Source organism: Tasmannia lanceolata, unplaced genomic scaffold (assembly GCF_043159265.1).
Source record: "Tasmannia lanceolata isolate RefF3 unplaced genomic scaffold, GAP_Taslan_0.1 ptg000005l, whole genome shotgun sequence".
NCBI classification, from domain to species: Eukaryota; Viridiplantae; Streptophyta; class Magnoliopsida; order Canellales; family Winteraceae; genus Tasmannia; species Tasmannia lanceolata.
Genome location: NW_027518682.1, coordinates 18097339 through 18117344, shown reverse-complemented (window position 1 = coordinate 18117344; position 20006 = coordinate 18097339). Strand labels below are relative to the sequence as shown.

Genomic DNA, 20006 nt, shown 5'->3' with positions numbered 1-20006 from the left:
TTTGATTTTACATAACTTTGTTGATCAGTCATGACACTATTTTCTCCAATAAATGTATGAGAATTTTGGTATATCCGAGTAATTTCTGCAGGACCGCTACAGTATTCATCTTCATCTGCATTTTTCCTGTAATAAATGTTACGTAGACTTCTTACCGTCCTTGGGTTTTACTGGTTCGGTTGGTCTTCATGTAGTCCTATCACTAGTCACTGTATACACTAGTAAGATGTGCATGATAAAAAAGAAAGATGAATCTGTTGACCTATATGAAACTCGACACAGAACACTCAAAAAGAACATGTTGATTTGACCGGTGAGGGTGGGGTGGTGAAGCCCGGGGAAGCATCTTTAGATGGAGTGCCCGTCCCTCTCCAATCCGTACCAACATCCACTAAACTATTTGCTGTCCAGACTCCAGACCCATCCTCCTTGAGCTTCCAATCTTAAATAGGTATTAGAGGTTTTCAGTTCCCTTGTCCCCCTTTTTTTGCATGTTTGGCAATCATGAAAATAAATTTTACCATTCAAAAAAATAAACAAATAATGGAATCTGATTACCCAAGGTGAAAGAACAGATAGGGCAGGTGAGAGACTTGAGAAGGCAGTGAGTGAGGAGAGCATGAGATGGGCTCAAAAACAGAAAAAACCATTCCTGTTTTACTACTAATATTGGCACTGCCATGTTTGATAATGGGCCGAACTCACATTGTCTTTTCTTATTTAACAAGCTGTCAAAAGCTATTACTATTCCCGAAAAGCTCTCAACAGCCAATTAAAACAAGAAGGGCAAGGTGAGTTCGGCTCATTATCAAACCATGGTGGTGCAAATAGCACTAGCTATTCCCCCCCTCTGTTTTCCTGCTCCGACTCATGCTCTCCTCACTCACCACCTCCTTGAATCCATTTTCCTCACCGACCTGTCTACCTCTTCAAATAAAAATTCCATGAAATATTTTCTCATGGTTGCCAAACATCCACGACATGATTGTAGCAAAATGTTTTCTTTCCTTCATCAAGAATTCTCAGAACGAATGTTTTCTCGTGTGTATAGAAAGTGTCATTTGAGGTTCTATTCCAGCAGCCAAGTAGCTGTATTGTTGCTTAGATGTAATCCATTGTTTGTGTCCGAAGTCGTTATGTTTTTCTTTTGTTTATTTTGTGAGTTTTCTTTTGTTTATTATTCATAAAGAGTTTTTGTTACCTTTTACAAAAAAAAGGGAGGTTTCTGTAGTTTTGTTGAAGTGACTGACATTCATTATCTTTGTGTTTTTTTTTTGCTTGTTTGAATTCACTCCTTTTCTCCTGTTCTGATTATATGGCTTAAGAAGCACTAGAATTGTGCTTGTAAAGATTTGAAAGTGTGTTGTCTTGATTGATATATGTAAGGTTATGGTTACTACTCACCATACACGTCACCTTTGAATTTGACTCATGGTATTATAACCATTTGATGCCTTAAAGAACATGCGTTGTGTGTATTGTAGAATGTACTTATAATTAGTTATGTATATGTTGTTTTTTTTTTCAATGGTTGTATATGTTGTTTTCCCCCTCTCGAATGGTGGTTACATGTAGGTTTGTTATCACCCCTCGTTCTCTCTCTATTTTTGCTTATGTTTGTGGCGTGGGGTGGGGGGAGTTGATATTGATATCCACTCCTTGTTTTTAATATTGGCCAGCCACCTCTCATTCTTTTACTTTAAAATGATCAAAATACAATTGCCTCCTGTTTATCATCACTCATACTGACTAACATTGTTTTAGGAATTTGTTGGGCCGAGTATATACTTTGAAATTTTCGAAGTTTTATGTTTATGTCTGGGTGTTATCTAGAAGGCGTTGTGTGAATTTTTTTTTATTGTCTTCGATACTAGCATAATTCCCTGCTGAGGGTAGACATCTTTGGAAGCTCAGCTGGTTGACCATCTCCGGATTGCAACGAACATATTTCTTGAGGCTCCGTTTCTTTTGATGTAAAATGCAGGTAAAATAAATTTAAACCGATTTTGTTTTAAGCATATTTTTACATTGAAACAGAGCCTGAAATGGAGGTTTATGAATTTTGCTCTGTTCTTAGAATTTAGAGGATGATAATAAAGTTCTCATCAGCAACGAAAGCCAGCCCATAAGATAAATTTTGTGTGTTCACTTCCTAGCCCTCGACGTGACAGCCTTATACTTTCCAATAAAGCTTGGATCTAGACAGTGTGTCTAGAGTAGAGATGTATTGTTGTTTCTGTCTTAAGTCTTAACCAAGGTTTTAAATTTCGGTTTCGGTATGCTTATCAGGCCCCACCAAAACAGAAATTTTTAAATTTGTTTTGACCGAAATTTCGGTCACGAAACATTAAAAAAGTAATATTTTATTCAATACAAAATTTCTGCAATTTTGGAAAAACGAAATTCTGAACGAAAAAAGTAACGTTTCGGGTACATGCTTTACGTTAACCTTTATGAAGCTACTTAAGTTCAAAATCTTATTGCCAAGTATTTCGGCCATTATTATTAGGTTCTTTCTAGGCAATTTTGCCGAAAGCCATTTCACTGATGGCTTTTGCATATGAGAGCAGCCACCTCAACATCTGTGGATGCTCTCACGTGCAAAAGCCAGCCGCTAAATGGATTTCTGTAAAATTGCCTAGCAAATCCCTTCATCATCATCATCATCATCTTCTTATTTCTCATTGTGGTTTTAAACTATTAGTAATTAGCTTCCTAGAATTTAAAAGGCGAATTGAAAGCTAAGCATTGGTAATTCTAAAGATCCGCCTCGAAAAAAGTGAGATTTCTCCCAGTAGTATGTAAAAGTATCGGTATAATTTCAGTCATTCGTTCTGATTGCTACATGACCGAAAATAGAGTCATTTGTGATGAAATCAATATTCTTGTAGGAAGCCGGCATGCACTGTGCTTGTCTTTCTGCAGCTTCCATTTTCCATTGTGGGGTTGAAAATCTTAGACTAAAAGCTCCTCCATCCTCGACATGTGAATAGAATAATTAAGGAAGAGAAAGTGAATATAGTAGAAGAAGAGAAAGGAAATGGGGACGGGATAGCAGGTCTTGAGAGAGATGTGACGGAAGTCTAATCCCACCGTTAAGGGTAAAGAGAAATTATAATGTATCACTAGGCTTATGATCAATATTAATAGATGCACTTCAACAGTCCCCCTCTATCTTTGCATGATCTTTGATTGTTGCAAAACACTTATGTTGGTTCCATGATTTTAAATACCACCACCTGTATTATTGTTTTCAACTTAGTTATCTAACGTCTAGTGTGGGCCTTTGCTCGGTAGTATGCCTCCACACTAGACTTCCCAACAACTCCCAGTATCTTCATTTTCTTCCAACAGACGTATAATAGCCGATGGTTGATTGTGTTTCAGGAGACCTTTCCGAAATAGGATCATATAGCCATGGTTTTAAATTTTGACCGAAATTCGAAATTTCGGTGGAGACCGACACCGAAATGCATCAAAACCGAAACGGTTATTTATTTCGGCCGAAATTTCGGTTTTTCCGAAATTTGACCCAAAAAATGTTTTTTAATATTAATTTAATATTTCACCGAAATTTAATATTGAATAAAATATTAGTTTCGGGTCAAGTACCGGATTTCGACCGAATTTTCGGTCGAAATTTCAAATTTTCATGGTCCGAAACCGGTACCAAAACCGAAATTTTAAACCTTGCATATAACTTTAAATACTCAGGCGGATGTTGGGCTCGAAAATAATTCCTTGATCTGGGCCACCTTTTATATGTTGTAAGATGCGAAGAATTGCATACCAAGTGGAAATCTTGAATGAGTTCTTCAACTATCTCTCCTTAATCATTTATAAACTTGGTATTTTGACTCACTTGAGTATCAACAAGTTTATTACCAAACTTCTCTGTCTATAAAAACAAATTTGCCAATATTCCAAAAAAATAAAAACAAATTTGCCACTAGCTACAATACGCAATATGTAGATCTAGCTACTTCAATTCCAAGAAAACTCTATAGGTGACCAAAGTCATTTGTTCCAAAGATGTTGCAATAAAATGGCTCCCTTCAGGTGTTACATGCTATTACTATATTATCAACCTAAACCTCCATAGCAATTAAACGTGCAATAATTTACATGGCTTTGTCACAATTTATATGCAATAGCAAGGGCTATAACTTCTCAAACGAATCACAATGAGATTATTTTAAACCACAAAGGTTCTTCACTTTGAAAACCTTCTCTGGCTCTCCTTGAGAAACAGATCATGGTAGTTGCTGCATGCACACCTCATCTTATAGATCACCGTACAAAAATGCATTTTTAACATCAAGTTGCCACAATGACTGGCCCTTATTTGCTGTCATTGAGATAATCGCACGAATTGAATTAAGTTTGGCGAGTAATGCAAATGTTTTGGAATTCCCAGGTCTAAGCAAAGTAGCAAACCATCTACAAGGCTAAGGGATGAATCAAGCCTGTAATCCGTGAAAGTGATGGATGGATGAAGGTTGACTGATACAATGGGGTCCAAGACCAACTGGGAGGATGAAGGGTGTCTGGAAGTGCTTTGATTGCATTTTGATGAACCTTCATTATGGGCTTGATGTATTTTATGATAAGCCTCTTTGAATGTTACAACCCAAGATGAATTGAAGGACAAGGGAGGATGGTTGATTCAAAAAGGAACGAAGCAGAAGATTGAAAAGAAGAGAGATATGTGAATGAGGGAATCAAAACAGATTATAAATGTAGTGGATGTATGTGAATGGGGGAATCAAATCAGATTGTAAATGTAGTGGATATAACTACATCAGCTTCAGGTCATATGATTGATATCTTTCCAGATAACTTGCCTCCCCTACCAAGGTCGCCAAGGATCACTCTACTTTATCCATGGATTCAAAGAGGTTTTGGCCATTGACCAGCAACGGGGGTTCTAGTCGAGTTCAAGTTTGTGATTTGGTGAAGGTTGAAGCGGCAGCAACAAGTAGGCAGGCATTACTTGAACACTGTTTCATAGGCAAGATTAAAGGCGTAGCAGCTCGTTTGAATGTGATCCAAAGCATTTTTTTTTCCATTGGTTTATTCAGCATCAGACATGTCAAGGAAGATTTTTACTCTGGGCAACAAATTTTACATCCATTTTTTCACTTGAACATTGGTGTAAATTTTCCATTTTGCCCATTTAACGTCCAAAGAAACAGAGGCTAAGAGAAGGATGCATTGGGAAATGTTCATTAGAAGGATCAAATCATTCTCTTTTTTGGGGTCTTCGGAGATGGGACTGAACGTACATCAGAGTTCTAAGATCCTGTGTGTCAAGTGCCTTCATGTCCCCTTCCATGGCTCGTAGTAGATACGTTCAAAGTTAAATTTTGAGTCCAACAATCAGTTTTGGACTCACAATCGGTTATCAAAATCCAAAACAAACAGGGCATAAGGGAATTTCTTTATCTTGAAATGACCGGCTGTTACTGGCGGCAAATCCTCGGAGATGCTTAACTTGCAGGCTCATGGTTAAGTTCCTGTACAGTCCTCGGTGTTTAGTAACTTTTGTTACCAAGAATATGATCCACAAAAGTTCTCATTTCACTGCCTACTCCTATATATGATCGGCTGTTACTGTCCAGAAGCTTAGTACTTTTGTCTTACAACTGGTAAGAGATAACTAGAACAGTTATGTAGTTGCATTTTGTACTTCTATTGACGAGATTGAATGGTGTTTCTTTAAAATAAGAAAAGGAAGTCCTTATCTCACATTATTTAAACTAATTTACACCCACATAACCCAACTTCTCATCTAGTTTTTTTTTTTTTTTTTTTTGAAAATTGACTTCTACAATGATATCGAAAGAAACAGCAGGAGACAAGAAGTCCCCAGATTAACAATATAAGACCCACTGACAGTACATTAGGACCAATACATAAATTTAAAGATTAAATCAGTTCATTGTGGTTCTCTCTATGAGCGGATACGTAAATCAATCGATTGCAAAAGAACTCCTTCCTTGGCCAGACGATCAGCTAATTCATTTGCCGACCTCCTCTGTTGCTGTAGTTGAGGGTGGTTAATCATACGGGCCAAGTCACGTATTTTCACAATATATTTGTTAAGCTTCCAAGGTCCCGGAGAGTTATCTCGTGCCCATGCGTGGGCACGGGATAAGTCTCATTTAGTTTTCCATCAAAAGAATAAGCAACACAATCCCTTTGAAAGAAAATGAGGAAAGCAAAAAATCAAAACCCATAAAAGAATTACAACAACAATTGATCTCAAAACAAACCAACCCATTAGAGATTAAAAAAAAAATCAGTGGTTCTACTAAAGCAACTTAAGGAGGCTTTGAAAGCAGAGACCTCAAAAAAATCAAAACCCATCAAAGAATTACAACAACAATTGGCCTCAAAACAAGTCAACCTATCGGAGAGAAAATTCAGTGGTTCTACTCGAGCAACTCAAGGAGGCTTTGAAAGCAGAGAGTCAGAGACCTCTCTGTTCTTTATTTCACTCCGTCTCAAACATTCATTGCATATTCCAACATCATATGGGTTGGAGGGGGAGAATACAACCTCACACCCCCTGGTGGTGGGGTCTGCACCCGTTTAATCTGTTTATTCGTGCACACATCTTGTCTCCCCCTCGCCCTACCAAGGAAATAGCAGCCAAAACAAAAGGATGACGGCGAAAACGAATCAGAGGGAGATAACTAGAACAAAACTCATTTCTCTTTAACAGCAACTCTCAGATATCTATTTTTCTTCTTATCCTATGGAAAACTCCACCACACTAATCTGTTTGATTGGCTCTGATGCGAGTAGATTAACAAAGTAAAACTTTGAAATTACCCTTTTGTTCTCTATGTAGATAGGCTCTGTTCACCCGCCTTCTCGAGAAAGGAAAGGAGAAGAAAGTAAGCCAAATTTTCTCGTGATTGGACATGATTGGACATTTCTGCTGTTCACTCGTTTTATCGGGAAAGTGGATTTACACACGTGGAAAATATAAATAATTACGTGGAAAACCAACTTTCTTGCACTTTCCCTCTAAATTTCTCACCAAAAGGATGAGAAAATCCATTTTCCTGAGAAAACCACTTTGCCTGCATACTTTCTTTTCCTTTCTCGGCCAAGTGAACAACGAGAAAAAAGAATTTTCTCACAGTTTCTTTTCCTTTCTTTTCTAGTTTTCCACGTCAGATTCTTTTCCTTTCTTTTCTTGTCCTGCAGCTAGAAAACAAGTGAACTGAGGGAAAAAGAGGTGTTTGTGATTGAATGGAATGTTTCAGGAATGATGAAAGGGTATGTAAGAGAGGAGGTAATAGTTGCATCTAAGTTACCCCCGGTCTAAAAGCTGGGTCTCCTTTTTATACACTTGGTATATTGGCTCAAGGACAGAGAATCCACCTCAAACTTTTCTTGGTGATTAAAGAGTAACTCATGGAGGAGTTTGATAGTTGAGATCCCTCTAAGTAATTCTGCACATATTATTCCTTGATCATCACATAAAGTGTAGGGATATAAAGAAAAGAAAGCATAATTTCATAGATTTTTGAAGTGTGGCGTTATATGAGGGTAATTTTCCTCCATTAACATCTGTAACATTATTACTACAATAATTTTTATGCTTTTGAACCTTTCTACAAAACATAAAAGAAAAATAGAGCAAACACAAACACACACACACACACACACACAGAGAGAGAGAGAGAGAGAGAGAGAGAGAGAGAGAGAGAGAGAGAGAGAGAGGAACGAATCAATCCATTTCCTGTGTAACAGATGTATACATGTGCATATTAACAATATGAAGGAGATGAATGAAGCAATGAATCCAGTTCTGTAACAGATGCATACTTGTGCATTATAAATTAACTAAATAATCAGGAATAACCGAATAACAATGAATATTATCAGTCTTAGTATGTATGATCAATACAATTCAGAATCCCCAGTACTTGAAATGGCATAGAATTGGCTGGTGGGGAGGGAAGGGGCTGATGGGGAGACTCCCACTTCTCTCTTATCAACTCTTGATGAATCTAAATAAATGAAATTCAGCTTTGGGCTCAGAAACTGGTGCAAGGGGTGAACCAATGCGTGGGTGATGTGCAGCCTCTAATTTCTCCTCCTCTTTGTCCCTCATTAGTAGTATTACTATTAGGAGGACGGTAACGACGAACAGAAGAATTGTCTCCTTGGCATTCGTAGTCGTCATGGACAAGTGAGAGGAGCCTAATGGCGGCAGGTTTGTGAGAAGGTAAGAGTGGGAGAGGAGCTTCACCTTTGAGCATCTTGATGGCATTTGGCATATTGGGCCTCTGATTACAGTCAGGGTGGACACATGAAATGCCTACCACCAGCATTCTATACATCTCCTCCTTGTTGAACCTTCCTTCCAATTGTCTATCTGCAGCTTCCACTAACTTCCCCATTCCCCACATCCCCCACACCCAATCCACCAGCACAAATCTCTCATCAATGGGCCTCTTTCCAGTCCCCACCTCCAGAGCCAACACCCCAAAGCTATACACATCTGTCTTCTCACTCAGCACCCCAGAATATACATATTCTGGTGCTAGATAACCCATCGTTCCTGCCGGAATTGTCACCTGAGGACTTATATCATGTTCCTTTAGCTCCGCCAGCCCGAAATCCCCAAGCTTCGCATTGAATTCTGCGTTCAGCATTATGTTGCAGGCCTTGACATCCCTATGAATGATCTGTTTCTCGCACTCATAGTGTAGGTAGGATAGAGCAGATGCCACTCCAAGTACAATCTTCAACCGATTCTCCCACGACAGAATTAATGGGGGTGGCGCTGGTGGTGGTGGTGGGTGGAGGAACTTATCCAGGCTTCCATTAGCCATGTGTTCATAGAGCAGTAGAAATTCGTTTTTCTCAATGCACCAGCCCTGTATTTGCACCAAATTCTTGTGCCTCAAACAACCCAAATTGGCTGTTAATTCAGTAGCAAAAGTGTTTGTAAATTTATCCGTTCTTCCAAATCTCTTCACTGCCACAGCATTTCCAGATCTGAGTACACCCTGGTAAACAGTCCCCGAAGCGCCTTCTCCGATAATCTTCTCACAATCGAATCCCCTCGTAGCTGCTTTTATCTCGGTCAAGGACACCCTGGTAGGAACTCTCGTTATTTCTTCCACTCTGCAACTTTGCATTCCATTTCTTCTCTTCTTCTTCACAATATACCAACCTGCCCCAGCTATTCCTGCCATGGAGAACAGAAATGCTGCCGTTCCTCCTGCGAAACCCAATTCTCTCTTTCTTCTTCTTCTTCTCCTTTGTTCAGCTAAGAGAGTATCACCATTGTCCTCTCCCATGTCCACAAATCCACCGTCGTAATCCACGACAGGATTGCCGTTGTCGTTATTATTGCTCACTGAATTGGGTTTGAATCCAAAGGTCCTAAAACTCCATTTGTCTATAAGATGAAGGGCCATGCCTGTTGAAGTATAAATAATTAATTAACACCAACTCTAAGGGCCCCTTTGGATACAAGGATTTAATTCAGGATTGTAAAACACTGTATTTTACAAGTTAAAACCCAGATTTTACAATAAAATCCAGGTTTTAGCTTGCAAAATCCAAGATTTTACAGTCCTAAATTATAAAATCCTTGTATCCAAACTGTTTAAGCTTTTGGAGTAATTGGTTCAAACCCCAACAACTCCTTTATATTTAAAATCCACATTCACGACCAACCCAAAAAGAAAAAAAGAAAAAAAAAAAAAAAGAAAGAAAGAAAAGAAAAGAGGAGGGGCAACTAACTAACAAATTAAGCTTTTAGAGAAATACCTTGCCCATTTGAAGCAGAGAAGCCCACATACATGAACTCATGGAATGTGTCAGAGAGGTCGACATGGGTTATCAAGACCGGATTGGAAGGTCTGAATCTCGAATAGCTAATCCAAACCCTGGCCAACTTGTCCTCATTCTTGTACTCGACCCAAGCCTTCATGGGTCTCCCAGCTTTCAGATCAACACCGACAGAATTAGCATTTTCAGACGCAAAGGAGAAGATAGTATTGATATCCAAACCAACATGATTATCATTAATATCACCCAATTCAAGATCAAAATTCGTATCAAACTCGAACGCAATTACAGATTCTTGTTCTTCTTGGATGGTGGTAATAGAAGAAGAGTTGGTGAGACCCATGTAGCCATTAAAGGTGCCAATGGTTCGAGGGTTGGAGGTGATAATGAAGGCGAGGCCATCGCCAAAAGGAGAGGAGGGAGAAGGAAAGATTGAGAAGGAGAAGTGGGAAGAGAATGAGGCAGGGGCGTTGGTTGTGGCATCAAGAAAGCGAATTGGGTGGGCGTAAAGAGCTCTCCCGGAGCTTGAAATTGAAGGGCCTAGTTCTCTTGTGAGACTCATGGCACCGTTTCTCATGTAGGCATCTCCGATGAGGGTGATGTTGGTGGATGGAGAGTATACGAAGGTGATGCTAGTTCGTTGAGTTGATCCCTGAGAGAGGGATGAGAGACGTGGAAGGAGGAGGAGGATGATCAAGATCACAAAAACAGAGGTAGATGATCTCATCTTGAGAGAGAGAAAGAATCTTGAGGGCAAGGGCACCCTTGTAGGAACTCTCCTTATTTCTTCCAGTCTGCAACTCTGCATCCCATTTTTTCTCTTCTTCTTCACAATATACCAACCTGCCACAGCTATTCCTGCCATTGAGAAGAGAAATTCCGTCGTTCCTCCAGCGAAAACCAATACTCTCTTTCTTCTTCTTCTCCTTTGTTCAGCTAAGAGACTATCACCATTGTCCTCTCCCTTGTCCACAGATCCACTGTCGTCAGCCACCACAGGATTGTCATTGTTGTTATTACTGCTCACTGAATTGGGTTTGAATCTAAAAGTCCTAAAACTCCATTTGTCTATAAGATGAAGGGCCATGCCTGTTGAAGTATAAATGATTAATTAACACCAACTCTAAGGGGTTGTTTGGATACGCGGATTTTAGAATCTTGGATTTTCTCAAAATCCTGGATGGGAGACGAGAGAAGAAGGAGACCGTCCATCATGGTCCGATTTCCCGCCTTTCATTCCAGAGCAATAGAGTCGGAGATCGTCCTGTGTTTCCAGCTTTTAGAAATCTCAGGATGGGGAAGAGATTTCTAAAACCTGAATTTCTTACTTAAAATCCAGGATAATGGATTGTAAAATCCAGAATTTTACAGCAATTTCAAACTAAAACCTAGATTCTAACAGCCATGTATCCAAACAGTTGGATACAAGGATTTTATAATTCAGAATTGTACAACCCTGTATTTTACAAGCTAAAACCTGGATTATACAATCCAGGTTCTAGCTGATAAAATCCAGGTTCTAGCTTGTAAAATCTTATAAAATGCAGGTTTTAGGTTGTAAAATACTTAAAATCCAGGATAATGGATTGTAAAATCCAGAATTTTACATCACTTTCAAACTAGAACTTAGATTCTAAAATCCACTTATCCAAACAGTTGGATACTAGGATTTTATAATTCAGAATTGTAAAACCCTGGATTTTACATGCTAAAACCTGGATTTTGAATCCTTAAAATGTACAATCCAGGTTCTAGCTTATAAAATCCAGGTTTTACCTTGTAAAATCTTATAAAATGCAGGTTTTAGCTTGTAAAATCAAAGATTTTACAATCCTAAATTATAAAATCCTTGTATCCAAACTGTGGAAGCTTTTGGAGTGATTTGTTCAAAACCCAACAACTCTTTTATATTGAAAATCCACATTCAGGACCAACCCAAAAGAAAAAAAAAGAAAACAAGAAAGAAAGAAAAGAAAAGAGGAGGGGCAACTAACTAACAAGTTAAGCTTTTAAAGAAATACCTTGCTCATTTGGAGCAGAGAAGCCAACGTACATGAACTCATGGAATGTGTTAGAGAGGTCGACATGGGTTACCAAGACCGGATTAGAAGGCCTGAATCTCGAATAGATAATCCAAACCTTAATCAACTTGTCCTCATTCTTGTACTCGACCCAACCCTTCATGGGTCTCCCAGCTTTCAAATCTACACCGACAGAATTAGCATTTTCTGACGCAAAGGAGAAGATAGTATTGATATCTAAACCAACATGGTTATCATTAATATCACCCAATTCAAGATCAAAATTCGTATCAAACTCAAAGGCAATCAGTGATTCTTGTTCTTCTTGGATGGTGGTAATATAAGAAGAGTTGGTGAGACCCATGTACTCATTAGAGGTGCCAATGGTACATGGAAGGAAAAAGAGGATGATCAAGAACACGAGAACAGAGCGTGAGGGTCTCATCCTGAGAGAGAAAGAGATATTCTTGAGGGAGAGAGAGTATGATTTCCAGAGAGAGAGAATGTGTAACACATAGACAGAGAGCGCACGTGTTTTGTTCTTCCAGCTATGGTCTTTTAAAGAAGGGGAGGAATAGGATGATGGGGCACAAACGGTTTGGAGGGAGATTCTTGGCAGGGATATCTTCAAGAAAATCCAAAACGGTCATGGCAGGGCTATATGGTCTTTTAATCATTTTATTTCTGAAATTTCTTACTTTTCTTGCATACAAATCAAATTGCTAGCGGTCCTTCGCAGATGGTCTATTGCATCTGACAGCAGCCACAAAGGCTCACTTTTCAGGAGATTTTGTTTTCAGTAACTCTGTGGCTGCTGTCAGATGCAACTGACCATCCGCGAAAAAGCCTACGATTGACGCTAGCAAATCCCCTTAATCATATTATTTCTCTCTTAATAATGAAAAGAAAAAATTTCTCATCAAAATGTTTTTCTTGCAATCCAAACTTACTAATTTTTACACTCAGAGAAAGGATAACTTGAACCAATTTTTATTTCTAAAGAGTTTTTATATGATGGCCGACCGGGTAATTTACAAGGGCTAGCCCTCGCTATTTTGACGGTGGGGCATCATATAAATTCTCATTTCTAAAACCCTATTCAATTAAGGATCAATTACCAATGGGGGACAAAAATTAGGTGAAATTATCAACAGGACCCGTGCTTTTCAGAAATTATCAGCGGGGGACAAAATATGTCTTGTCATTAAAAGCTGGACGAAAATGTCATTTTCTTAAGCAACACGTTTTGCTTTTCCACTTTTCCCTCTTCTCTCTTCTTTCCCTCTTTTTTTTTTTCACTTTTTCATTTTCAACTTTGTTTTTTCTACATTACCAGTCATCTTTTTCATAATTTAGCCACCATTGGATGTGGGAAAACTAAAAAATTTGAAACGTGAGTTCATTCCCATCTATCTTTCAATATCTAGGTTTTATTTTTCATTTGTTTTAGGGTTTGGCATTTCTCCTTCTCCCTTTCAATGGAGGATGAGGAAGATGAATCGTACGGTAGAAAGAAAAAAACGTGAAAAAGAACGAGTGAAAAAAAAAGAAAGTAAAAACGTGTTCATAAGGGACTTGATAAGCCCATTCGGAATTTGGTAACCCCATTTTGATACTGGATAACCCTAACCCCAGAGACTTGAAAACCCCCTTCCAAAACTCAAGTACCCTTGGGCAATTTTAAGGGACTTGATAAGCCCATTCGTAAATTGGTAACCCCATTTTGATACTAGATTAACCCTAATCCCAAATACTTGAAAACCCCCTTCCAAAACTCTAGTACCCTCGGCCAATTTTCAGGGACTTGATAAGCCCATTCTGAAATTGGTAACCCCATTTTGATACCTGATAACCCCAATCCTAGAAACTTGAAAACCCCCTTCGAAAACTCCAGTACCCTTGGGCAATTTTAAGGGACTTGATAAGCCCATTCGTAAATTGGTAACCCCATTTTGATACTAGATAACCTCAATCCCAAATACTTGAAAACCCCCTTCCAAAACTCTAGTACTCTCGGCCAATTTTCAGGGGCTTGATAAGCCCATTCTGAAATTGGTAACCCCATTTTGATACCTGATAACCCCAATCCTAGAGACTTGAAAACCCCCTTCCAAAACTCCAGTACCCTCGGCCAATTTTCAAGGACTTGATAAGCCCAATCAGAAATTGGTAACCTCATTTTTATGCTAGATAACCCCAATCCCACAGAGACTTGAAAACCCCCTTCCAAAACTCTAGTACGCTTGGCCAATTTTTAGGGACTTGATCACCCCATTCGGAAATTGGTGACCCCATTTTTTATACTAGATAACTCCAATCCTAGAAACTTGAAAACCCTCTTCCAAAACTTTAGTACCCTCTGCCAATTTCAAGCACTTGATAAGCCCATTTTGATACTAGATAACCCCAATCCCAAATACTTGAAAACCCCCTTCCAAAACTCTAGTACCCTCAGCCAATTTTCAGGGACTTGATAAGCCCATTCTGAAATTGGTAACCCCATTTTGATACCTGATAACCCCAATCGTAGAGACTTGAAAACCCCCTTCCAAAGTCAAAACATGTTGTATATGCCAAAGGGTATTTTCGTCCAGCTTTTACTGACAAGACCTTTTTTGTCCCCCGTTGATAATTTTTGAAAAGCATGGGTCCTGTTGATAATTTTGCCTAATGTTTGTCCCCCAATGGTAATTGGTCCTTCAATTAAATATTTGGAGGGGCCTTTAATTTACGATGGTATCCTTATTAACCATAATTATATCATGGGAAAATTACCAATGGGGGACAAACATTAGGCAAAATTATCAACTGGACCCAGGCTTTTCAGAAATTACCAATGGGGGACAAAATCTGTCTTTTCAGTAAAAGCTGGACGAAAATACCCTTTGGCATATAAAAAACGTTTTGACTTTGGAAGGGGGTTTTCAAGTCTCTACGATTGGGGTTATTAGGTATCAAAATGGGGTTATCAATTTCAGAACGGGGTTTTCAAGTCCCTGAAAATTAACCGAGAGTTCTGGAGTTTTGGAAGAGGGTTTTCAAGTCTTTAGGAATGGGGTTATCTAGTATAAAAAATGGGGTTACCAATTTCTAAATGGGCTTATCAAGTCCTTGAAAATTGGCCGAGGGTATTGGAGTTTTGGAATGGGGTTTTCAAATCTCTAGGATTGGGGTTATCAAGTATCAAAATGGGGTTACCAATAACCCCAATCGTAGAGACTTGAAAACCCCATTCTGAAATTGGTAACCCCATTTTGATACCTAATAACCCTAATCGTAGAGACTTGAAAACCCCCTTCCAAAGTCAAAACGTGTTTTATATGCCAAAGGGTATTTTCGTCCAGCTTTTACTGAAAAGACAGATTTTGTCCCCCATTGGTAATTTCTGAAAAGCCTGGGTCCAGTTGATAATTCTGCCTAATGTTTGTCCCCCATTGGTAATTGGTCCTTATATCATTTACCTCTAAAATCATGAAAAGAAAAAAACATATCCAAGAAAAAAATTTCCATTAGAAATGTTTTTCTTGCAATCCAAACAGTAAAAAAACATGAAGGGTATTTCCGTACATTAGCACCATCTAATAGGATATAGAGCGATCCATCAGGTTTTGTCCGTATGTAAGGGTCCCAAATCTAGTTCATTAATATTTGAATCATTTGGGTCCATTGACACCATAGGCGGAGGAGAAGCCCAGGCCAACAAATCAGAGAGCCACCCAACACAATCCATCTGCTCACAGCCGTGAGAGAAACCCATTACATGAATTAAGGGATTTTTCCCGATTAGTCCCTAATTTGCAAAATAATATCTAACTGAATCATTAAATCATGTATTTTCTAAAAAAGTTGGGTTTCCAAAAAACTTAATTTCCTAGGCATCCTTTATATTTCCTTAATTAGAATGTACATGTTTACACCGTACCCGGACCGGTGTGGCTTTTTGGCTTAAAGTCATGGGTATGTTCCCAGTGATGCGAGTTCGAATCACCCCCTGTAGTAAACCTGATGAATGTGGTTTACAGGTGTTTACGCTCATCCATAGGGATTAGTCCCGCCCTAAAATGGCATGGGAATACCCTATGTCATCAATATATAGATAAGTTATTTACACACTAGCTTAAAATACAGTGGGGGCCACATTATTTGGGTGATCCAAACTATTCATTTTTAAGGCTCTCACATAGATAGGGTGTCCACAAAAAATCAGATCCAGAGGATCATCCTAACCATTCGAACTGTGGAGGCAAAAATTGGACTAATTTGTAAAGGTTTAAAGACATCCATTTTACCTCCACAAATCATAGGGTTGGGATGATCCTATGGATCTGATTTTTTGTAGACACCCTATCTATGTGAGGGCTTTTAAAATGGATGACTTGGATCACCCAAACAATGTGGGGCCCCACTGTATTTTAAGCTAGTGTGTAGAACTCTCTACACATATGTGTAGGAACCGTTTTCAATACAATGTGGGGCCCCACTGATTTTTGGTGGACACCCTATCTATGTGAGGGCCAATCAAATGAATTCTTTGGATCACCAAAATAATGTGGGCCCATTGTATTTTAAGCCGGCGGTGTAGCTAAGTTAGCTACACCGGTGGTGTAGCTTCACTTTCCTCATATATATATATATATATATATATATATATATATATATATATATATATATATATATATATATATATATATGAGAAAACGGTTCCTACACACGTGTAGATAAGTTATCTCACACTAGCTTAAATTACAGTGGAGCCCACATTGTTTGGGTGATCCAAACCATTCATTTGATTGGCCCTCACATAGATAGGGTGTCCACAAAAAATCAGCTCAATAGGATCATCCTAACCCTTCAAACCGTGGAGACAAAAAATGGACAGATTTGTGAAGGTTTATACACGTCCATTTTACCTCCACAAATCGTAGGGTTGGGATGATCCTATGGAGCTGATTTTTTATGGACACCCTATCTATGTGAGGGCCAATCAAATGAATGGTTTAGATCACCCAAACAATATGCCCTCCGTTGTATTTTAAGCTAGTGTGTAGATAACTTATCTACACATGTGTGTAGAAACCGTTCTCTCTCTCTCTCTCTCTCTCTCTCTCTCTCTCTCTCTATATATATATATATATATATATATATATATATATATATATATATGAGGAAAGTGTTTCTAGTCGGCCGACTAGAGATCATTCTCTAGTCCGCCGACCAAAAACACATGAGTCCCACCTTATTTGGGTGATGCAAAGCATTCATTTGATGAGTCCTGACATAGAGACGGTGTCCACAAGAAATTAGCTCCATAGGATCATCCCAACCCTATGATTTGTGGAGCTTATATATATATATATTACGTGTTTACACCTTATTATTACATAATTGATGTCCTTCATTTCAAACTAATAAAAATTTGCCTAAGTCCTCTGGCTTCAATTATGTAACACCTTTGAGATTAATCTTACAGTTCGAGACAAAATCACAAGGATTTGCCTAGAAATGAGACGATCATTTAGAAAAAGAAATTCCAGATATTCAAAAGCTCGAAACCAAACCTTGATTCTTATATTGCATGAGCTTTTGGAGGGAGAAACAAATTCCTAGAAAATTATCAATTGGTTGTTAATTAGAAAACTCAAATGCTTCCGAGACTGATTTTGAGTTTTAAAAAAGCAAAAAATGAAAGGGGAAACACACTAGAAACCTAATTAAGAGAATGTTGGAGAAAAACGAAACCATAGGTTCGAATGGGAGAAGAAGAAAAGGACATTTTGAGGATTTTGATAAAGTTTTTAGAGGAATTCTAGACTGAAGGGAGCCCTTGCAAAAAAGTGGTGAAAGGGCTCTCCTATTGGCTGCACATCACCATCATGCAGGTGATGTGCAGCCAATGGGGGAGCCCTTTCACCTCTTTTTTGCAAGGGCTCCCTTCAGTTTAGACTTCCTCAAGTTTTTTATTGTATTTTATTTATTTATTTATTTTGTTCTCCATCATCTTGCTTATTGATCTTGGATTTGCGTGGTTGGCTCTTATTCTAGGATCAGAGCACTTGAGACTTGTACAGTTGTACAAATCATACAACTAGAATGATCATAGAAACAGATCTAATCTTACAAACCGCACGGATTGGGGAAGCATAAATCCTTCTCATTTATTTATCTACATTATAGTTCTTTAACCCCTTTTCTTAAGCTTAAATCATCCATCATTAGATTCATATTATCGTTTAGGGGAATGATATCTCTCCCCTTCCCCCCACCCCCACCCAACCTACATTATGCATGCGCCCCTCTTATAACGTGATTTGATATGAACAATGGGCAACTTTAATGCTTTTTGACGTCAAATCAAGTTAGGGGAGCGCATGCGTACTGCAAGAGGGGGGGGGGGGGGGGGGGGGGGGCGAAAATATCATCGCCGTAAGTTTTAAAGGCAAAGAAAAATGTTAAAGGGGGTGAATTTATCCTCAAGCAGTGAACCATTCTAATAGAAACCGTTATGCTCTGTTTGGATGCTGGTAGATGTTGGGGGGATTTAGAGAAGAATAAGTCATAGGGAAATAAAAAAGAAATCAAAAGGAAATCAGTCAAGGGGGAGATTGTGAGCAAATCTCCCCGACGTTGTTTGGTTGGGGATAGGAGATGTGCAGGAGCTTTTTTACCGTATTTTTTAAGATTTTTTGGGGGAATGTTATCAGCACTACTGTTTTTGATGAGGGCACTCCTCACTTTATCAAAAGTACGGTATGGCCCGCACCATAGGATTATCCAAACCGTCCATTAGATGGGCCATAGCCTAAATAGGTTATGCCCCAAAATTATTTCCATAGGTTGATTCTGACCCTCTGATCTATAGAGGGTTAGGATCAACCCTCTAACATTCAGATTGGAGGGTTAGGATCATCCTATGGAAATGATTTTTGGAGCATAACCTATTTAGGCTATGGCCCATCTAATGGACGGTTTGGATCATCCTATGGTGTGGGCCATACAGTACTTTTAATAAAGTGAGAGTGCCCTCATAAAAAAACTGTAGTGTTGATAACATTTCATTTTCTTCTTTTTTTATAAGAATTTGCTAGCAAACTTCTCCTATGCCACTTCTTGGCATGTGGCCATCCTTGATGCAAAGATGCGCACATGGGGCAAAGGTTGCTAGCAAAAGCAAAAATAAGCAAAAATAATAATTATTACAAAAATAAATAAAATAGCATAAGTTATAAAGTTTTAAATGAAACATTACGGAGAAATGGTTATAAAGTTTGAAAATTTCAAACAAAATGTAATAACATATGCCAATTATGAAAAAAACTACAAGCAAAAGTAAAAAGTTATGCCAATTACGGTGAAAAAGAATTTCCCTGAGAAATTCTCCCATTTTTCCTTCATTTTGAAAAATTCGTCCTGCGAATTTCGAGGGTTACACGTCACCGACAATCGCCCGACATAACTGGCGGTCAAAATTCCAATTTTTGCTAAATCCCTACCAAACACCCCTCGGGTAATCAGGAGAATTACATTCCCTGCTATTTTACTCAAAAAAACATAACCAAACAGAGCATTAGAGGGGGGTGTTATTTTATCCGGTAGGGGGAGCGGGGGATAATTTCCATATCTTTTATTTTTTATTGTTTTCAGGGCCACACTTGTATAGTTGTGGCCTACAGTTTGTTGGTATAAGCTATTTCATTTGGAGGTGCTTCCGTTGATGGGGCATTCAGCGTTCTTGGGTTCGATTGGTAGGCTAGTGATAGTTCCTCTCCTTGGATTAAGTGTTGTCATGCAGGTCGGATTAAATAAGGTTTCTCACATGGTTCTCACGAGGGAAACTTCTCCTAGTATCATTCACCTCCTTCGGATTGGATCCACCTTAGTCATGATCCATTCACATTTCTTATCGGTTAGATCAGTTTCAGAGTGCTCTTCGGATCCTAGTTCCTTAGTTTAGGTCACAATCCATTTCGATTGGGACCATCCCTCAGAGTGTCCTTCAGTCCTGCTTAAGTTGTACACAATTAAGCCCAATAAGAGCTTAGAGGAGCACTGGAAACAAAAAGCAGGAAAATAAAATGTTATTTGTCATTTTGAGGGATTTTTGTGAAAAGAAAACTCAGCTAAAGAACGCCCCATTCCAATTATTCAATCACTGGAAGGGTGCAA

At 38.7% G+C, this 20006-nt stretch overlaps 2 protein-coding genes across 2 annotated transcripts in view; one reads left to right on the top strand and one right to left on the bottom strand.

Annotated features, from left to right (window-relative positions):
• The window catches only part of LOC143877796 (uncharacterized), a 28671-nt gene extending 26602 nt beyond the window's left edge, over positions 1-2069 (top strand). Inside the window, exon 19 of the mRNA XM_077380023.1 lies at positions 1875-2069. The gene's annotated coding sequence lies outside the window, so the exon portion shown is untranslated. The remainder of the gene's footprint in view (positions 1-1874) is intronic.
• Positions 2070-7732: 5663 nt separating this feature from the next.
• Positions 7733-12343, bottom strand: LOC143877798 (L-type lectin-domain containing receptor kinase S.6-like). The gene is made up of 3 exons (XM_077380024.1): positions 11844-12343; positions 9802-10911; positions 7733-9448 (listed from the first exon to the last, which is right to left on the bottom strand). Exons 1-3 carry the CDS (start codon positions 12286-12288, stop codon positions 8055-8057), a joined length of 2949 nt encoding a protein of 982 aa, XP_077236139.1. The 5' UTR covers positions 12289-12343; the 3' UTR covers positions 7733-8054.
• Positions 12344-20006: the final 7663 nt, after the last annotated feature.

Coding starts and splice junctions, on each gene's coding strand:
- LOC143877798 (XM_077380024.1), bottom strand. CDS start 12,288: ATGAGACCCTCACGCTCTGTTCTCGTGTTCTTGATCATCCTCTTTTTC. Junction 10,912..11,843: donor CTCTGCTCCAAATGAGCAAG/GTATTTCTTTAA, acceptor ATACTTCAACAG/GCATGGCCCTTCATCTTATA. Junction 9,449..9,801: donor CTCTGCTTCAAATGGGCAAG/GTATTTCTCTAA, acceptor ATACTTCAACAG/GCATGGCCCTTCATCTTATA.